Below are 6,889 nucleotides of genomic sequence, written 5' to 3'. Positions count from 1 at the left end.
ATATAATACTTTTAGACTATTCTCTCCCCCATAGAATGAGTTCTTTTTTAAAAAATGATTTTATTATTTTTATGTGTGTACCATCAAATTGGATCTGACTGGTCCAGGAGGAGATTGCCGCTCCTACTCTAGCAGAGCATCTTGTGGATTTGAACTGTGTGCCTTTGGGGTTGCAGGGCAGCTTCTTGCCACTAGGCCACCAGAGCTCCCTGATTTCTTTTTCTAATGGCTGACATGATACCTGATAATATTCTTGAAGAAGGTGAGATGAAGTTTCACTATTCTTGCCTCTAAGGAACACTTGGTTACACTTCCTCCAAGACAGATCTGTTCTTTTGATAGTTCAGGGTTTACGGCCTACTGTTCATCAGTACCATAATTCAAAGGGCTAAATGCGTTGGTCTTCCTGTTATCCAACTTTTAGATCCACAAGAAGCAAGTGAAAATACTGTGGCTTGAATCTGTAATCTTATATTTTTGCTTATTAGCACTTTAAAGAGGCTGTGGGTAGCAACACAATATGTCTTTTGATTTCTTGACTGCTACTAACTTTCTTCCCAGCTAATACTGATCTTCAGTTCAATCTTTCAGAAGGGAAATAAGTATGAGAAAGATAATGTTGATTGTGGACCCAAGTAAAATGAAATTGTTGACATCTTCGGGTTTTTTCCTCCATCTGTTTTAGTGATGCCGATTAGTACAGCGGTCAGGGAGTTTTCTTTTCTTCATTTTGAGTTTAATCCATATTGAAGTCTTTGATCTTTTTTAGTAAGGGTGCCAAGTCATCTTCAGTTTTTGCACACAAGGTTTTGGCATCTATATCATCTAGTTTGTTGATAAGTGTTCTTCTAATCCAGATGTGAAATTCTTCATATAGTCCAATTTCTCATATTATTTGCTCAGCATACAAACAGAATTAGATGGTAAATGAACTAGTATAATCCAAATTTAATAGTCCTGTCCTCCCCAGTTATTTAAAATATGTATTTTAAAACTTCATTTTGATTATTTTCACCTGCCTGATCTTTAGGTTGATAATCAATTATTATGACTACCAGTTTGTAAAAGTAAATTGTTAATTTCCTATATGGACACATCCTTTAGCTACAGATACATTCCAGTTAACTTTAAATTATCCCTCCTCTAACCCCAACCCCCTAAAATGTTTCATAAATCTGTGCTACTTGCATGTTTGTACTAAAGTTCAATATCACCACCTGGACTGCACTGTGGTTTTCTTGATGGTATGACTTTTTCTCCATTCATTATCCTTTTCAAGTCATCCATCACATTGGAATGAAATGATTTTTCGGTAACTCTATTTATAATAAGGAGCCATGGCAATGTAGTGTGTTACATGCTGGGTTGCTAGCTAAAAGGTCACTAGTTCAAATCCACCAGCTGCTCCAAGAGAGAAATAGGGGGCAAGTCTGGTCCCATTAAAATTTACAGCCTGAGAAACCTGATGGAGGGTTGCTGTGAGTGACAGTTGACTTTTTAACGATGGCTATAATGGTCTTTTAAGAATTTCTAGTGGTGCTTCCTTCCTTATTTTATTTAGTATTGGGTGAAAAGGTTTTCACCAAAAGCAAAGCTGAAATTAACACAGCAGAAGGATAACTACTGTTTAAAGATGTTGTGTGGTTTTTTAATCTTACTGATTGTATACTTTATATTGTTGAATATATCATCACTTTTTCCATTTAAACTTCTAGCATGGAAATTTCTTTGATTAAGAAGAATGAAGGCCTGACGTGGCCCGAGTTGATAGCTGGAGATAAACGAGGAGAATTCCTTCGGGATCCAGCCCAGTGTGCTGCAGTATCTGAGCGCTTGATGCATTTGACCTCTGAAGCACTGGTAAGCAACTGAAGTGTGTTACGTGAAAATTTTGCCATGTTCTTCCAACTTTATTTTGCCTTTCTTGTTTTAGAAAACATAGACCAGGGCCCACTGACCTGATGTTTGAATATATAGCTTAGAACTCCCAGCAGTTTAATTTCAGAGATTCTCTGAGGCCAGTACATTAAATTCTCAGTAAACTTGGCTCTTTTGCCAAAACAGATGTGCGAATATTTGAGCAGTTGTTTTAGGACCACATTTCTGGCATACATATTTGTGTATTTGTGTGCATAGTTTATTGCCTTATTACTATGATCCTTTTTCCTCCCTTGAGGAATATAAATACTATGCAGAAGTTCTTGTATGTTAAGCAGTGGAGCTTACTGAATTACTTTTATGATTCTTTTTTTATCTCGGCTTTTGACTTATTAGCTACATCTCAGTTTTTGTTTGTTTATGTTTGTATTTGTGTTTAGCACTTTTATAGTTTACTGTATAGATAATTATTCACTAGCTTCAAAGAGTATATATTACTTCAGTTATAATGTTAAGACCTGTTTGTTTTGCAAACATTCTGTGGGATTTTTGGGTTTGTAGAATTTTAATTTGCAGCCAATTTAAAAAAATGTCAGCCAGCCATTATTTCTTGAAATTTATTCCCTGTTTTCTCTCTTCCAATTATCTATATGTTAGACCTTTAATATCATTTAAAAAAAATGGCATTAAGTTTTTTTTTTGCTTGATTGGGTTTCCCCCCTTCAGTTGCTCCACATATTTAATTTTATGTTGCTTCTTTTCCATCTTCTGTGATGTCTAATTAGCTATATATGTCATCTTTTAAAATTTTTGTTTCATATACTATGTTTTCATATCTACATATTTAGATTTATGTATATTTTATCATTTTATATATCGTTTATTTTTTGTGATCAGATGAAATGTATAATGTTGTTGTTGTTGTTCTTATGTGCAGTCGAGTCGCTTGCAACTCATAGTGACCCTATGTACAACAGCCCTAAACTCTGCTCTGTCCTGTGCCAATCGCACTGTCTCTGATACACCCATCTCGATTACCCCAGTCACTGAATCAATCCACCTCATGGAGGGCCTTCCCCTCCTGCGCTGTCCCTCCACCCTCCCAAGCATGATGTCCCTCTCCAAGGACCGGTCTCTCCTTACAACATGTCCAAAGTATGTTACACTGAGCCTCAGAATCCTTGCCTCCAAGGAGCTGCCCGGTTTAACCCTTTCCAGGATGAATCTGTTGTTCTCCTAGCAGTCCATGGTATTCTCAATACTCTTCTCCAGCACCACAGCTCAAAGGCATCAATTCTCCTTCTATCTTCCTTAGAAATTAAAATGTATAATAGCCTTTTTTGATGTTCTATTTTTAACTATTACTGTTCCGTTATTTCTGCTCTTCTTTTAGATATGATTTCGTTGATTTGGGGTCTAAAATTTAATTACTGTTGTAATCTCAGCATTTCTAAGTGTAAGGAAATCAATTTATTTTTTCATCCTTTATTTATTTACTCTATTTTCTGTTTTAAGAATCCAAACCCCGATAAAGAAAAACCTCCCTGTAATGCTCAAGAGTTAGAGGAGTGTGATCTTTTTTTTGAAGAGAGCTCCAGTTTATGCAGATTTGATGGCAATACATTAAAAACTACTCATGTGGTAAGTTCTTGGTAATTAAAGTCCTTAAACAAATTTTTTTATTAAATAAATTTGAATTCCTTCAATGAGATGACTGAATAACTGGCTACATGGTTTGCAAAGATACTTTCGATCACAATCTAGTGGCTTGATTTAGAATTATTTTCTGTCAAAGCTCAGTTGTATGTATCTTTTAACCTAAAGGTTGGCTGTTCAGACCAACCCAGTGGTCCTATCAAGATCCAGCATTCTACTTCTAAAATATGACAGCCAGAAAAACCCTAGACAGCAGCTCTGCTTTGGAACACTTGGGTCTTCCATGACTTGAAATCAGGTCAACATTAGTAGATTTGGTTTTGTGAGGTTTTTGATACTTAATAAAGTGGCATGTTTTCATAACCCTATCTGCCAATGAAACAATATTAATACTGAATTATTAATACTATATGTTGATGTATTGGCTTGTGGATGTGTCTGTGTGTGGAGCTTTCTTCCTTTCTACAGTTGTGATCCTGCAAATTGTATGACTTTAAAATCCTTTTTTTCCTTTCAACATTAGTACATAAACATTTCCTCGTGTTCAGATCTCTGTTGGAATGCTAGGATAATCCTGTGTTGATTTTCTATGTGTATCTGTGCATTTTTTAGGTGTTTTCCTAAAGATTATAGTATGCATGTTTAACTGCATTTTCTTGTTACTTCTTTCATTGTGATACTTTCTTTAATTGTGATTTTGGTTAAGATTTACAAAGATGATGATTTTTCTATCCCTTTGTTATGTGAAGCTTTTTCTATATTCCTAGGTAGTTATCTGAAAAAGAATTACAGAAGTCAAATTAATTAATAACTCATTAAACACTTTAGTTTGATCTTTGCTAATTGGTATATACCATATCTTGTTTTAATGCATGTTTTATGCTATTGAATTTTTCATATATTCTTAATTTGTGTTAGTTTAATCTTTGTGTCATACTGTTTTTTACTAATTTGTGTAATTAGTTCATGCATATAATGGTGACATCGTTGTTGGTAGATATAATTGAGTTGATTTTGATTCATAGCCGCCCTTTGTGACAGAGAGGAACTTCCCCATAGTGTTTGATAGATTGTAATCTACAGGGAACAGATCACCAGATTTTTTCTCAAAAGGAACTGCTGGCATTGTTAAGGATGCCAACCTTTTGACTAACGGTACAACACCTTTTGACTGAAAGTATAACACTTAATCAGTTGAACTACTAGAGTTCCTTTTTCTTATTGTTTTAAATTAGTTTTTTTTTCTCATAATATATTGGTAATTTTTTTCTAAAAGAAAACCCAACAAAAAACTGCTCGAAGTTTAAAGCTTGAAACCAGATAAATTTCTATCCCCGCTTTGCCACTTCTAATTTCAATTACTTTGAACAATTTACCAGATTATGCTAAGTGTCCATTTCCTCCACTGTAAAATAGCAAAAATAATACCTACCGATCACCAATATCAGATGGTTCTTGTCTGAAAATGAAATGTACCAGAGGAATGTCTGTCAATGTTTCATTGACTCTGCAAAGGTTTTGACTGTATGGATCACAACAAATTGTGGCTAACCTTGAGAAGAATGAGAATTCCAGAATGCTTGATTGCACTCGTGTGAAACCTACACTTTGACAAGGAAGCAGTCATCAACACAGAACAAAGAAACACTGCATGGTTCAAAATCAGGAAAGGAGTGCATCAGGGCTGCATCCTGTCTCCATAACTTTTCAACCTAAATGCAGAACATGTCTTTCAGGAGGCTGGACTTTATGAGGAGGAATGTGGCATCAGTCTGGAGACTAAGGTACACCTGATTCAGGCCGTGGTCTTCACAGTTACTTGCTATGCATCAGAGAGCTGGACAGTGAACAAAGATGACAGAAGAAGAATAATGCCTTTCAGTTGTGGTGCTGGACAAAAGTATTGCACTGTCAGGAGACCAAACATGGACAAAAACCATAGACTGTCAAGAGAACAAACAGGCTTATCTTTCAGAGAGTGAGACCAGGCTGCTCCTTGGAGTAAAGGATTTTGAAGCTCCATCTCACATACTTTGGACATGTGGCTAGGAGAATCCAGTCCCTGGAAAAGGACATCATGCTTGCGAGCATGGAGGGACAGCAGAGGAGAGGAAGGCCTCAGATGAGATGGATTGACACAGTAACTGAGATAATTGGGATAGGTGTGTCAGAGATAGTGAGACTGGCTAAGGATATAGCAGAGTTCAGAGTTATAAGGTTATTATGAGTTGTGTTTGACTTGATGTTACATAACAACAATAACCATTTACTGTTATTTAGTTAATGATATTTGCCAGCTAATAAAAGCTTATTAAATATTAACCACCAATAATTTTTAAAATTATATGTATTTTACACATATTACTGTTGTTGTGTACTATCTAGTTGGAACCAACCCATAGCTGACCCGCCAGCAGGTTTCAGAGGCAGTACATCGCTTGCCCATCCTTCTCCTGTAGAGCAGCTGGTGGATTCGAATTGCATACCTTTTCATTGACAAAACAGTTCCTTACCAACCAAGCTATTTTTATATAGCCCATAAATAATCCAAGAAGTAATGAAAGAGAATTACAACAAAACTTTCTTCGCTGATAAATTACTGTGTGACAGCCACATTAACCTACTCATAAAACCTTACAAATTGTAAAGTTTTATTCAAAGTTGTAAACATTCTCTTAGGCCCCAAATTCTTGGAGAAAAAGTAACAAAACTGAACAAAGTATGCCTAGTGTTCCTTCCTGCACATAAAAACCAGCAGTCACTTTAATCCCTACACCATGTTTATTCCCTAGGGATCCAGAGAGTAAGTGTCCTACCAATCAATCTTCCCTATGTCATGTCAGAGAGAGCAATGTCAGGAATGAGGAGGGAATTTACTGGATAGAGAACTTCTTTCCCAACTGTGAGGAAACTCTAACTCTGTAGAGCTCCCTGTATTTTGGCTTCCTCGTTTTCTAGGTGGATTAACCTTCTGTCAGGTTAGATGAGATTAGAGATAGAGCCAGTATTAGAAACTAGAGGTGTGCATGTCTAGTATTCTTTTCCATACTTTTCCTTGAACCACCAGGATTCTAAGCTTTGGTGACATAGTCTGTAGAGCATTGTATTGCTAACCCAAAAACTGCATCTCTGGCAATTCAGCGCAGAAGTAATTCCACAGGAGGCAGATGAGTGGTCTCTTCTCATTTCAGTTTACATGCTCAGAACCCCATTGGAGGGCTGCTGTGGGCGGGAGCTAAGTCCATAGCAGTGAGTACATCACTAATTTCTCTACTTCTGAACAAAATATATTCTTCAGGAACATTAAAATAGACTTCTGTGTTCTAAGCATTTTCTAGCGTCATAAGGTTAAGAA

General features: G+C 36.3%; 1 protein-coding gene across 1 annotated transcript in view; it reads left to right on the top strand.

Annotated features, from left to right (window-relative positions):
* Nucleotides 1-6,889, top strand: part of NUDCD1 (NudC domain containing 1) — a 64,042-nt gene that overhangs the window by 44,468 nt on the left and 12,685 nt on the right. Inside the window, exons 7-8 of the mRNA XM_006892332.1 lie at nt 1,716-1,860; nt 3,394-3,519. Of these exons, the coding sequence (XP_006892394.1) occupies nt 1,716-1,860; nt 3,394-3,519 (271 nt within the window). The remainder of the gene's footprint in view (nt 1-1,715; nt 1,861-3,393; nt 3,520-6,889) is intronic.

The sequence above is a fragment of the Elephantulus edwardii genome, unplaced genomic scaffold, assembly GCF_000299155.1.
Source record: "Elephantulus edwardii isolate Elephantulus edwardi_28Jun2011 unplaced genomic scaffold, EleEdw1.0 scaffold00114, whole genome shotgun sequence".
Lineage (NCBI taxonomy): Eukaryota > Metazoa > Chordata > Mammalia > Macroscelidea > Macroscelididae > Elephantulus > Elephantulus edwardii.
This window is presented reverse-complemented; position numbering and strand designations above follow the sequence as displayed.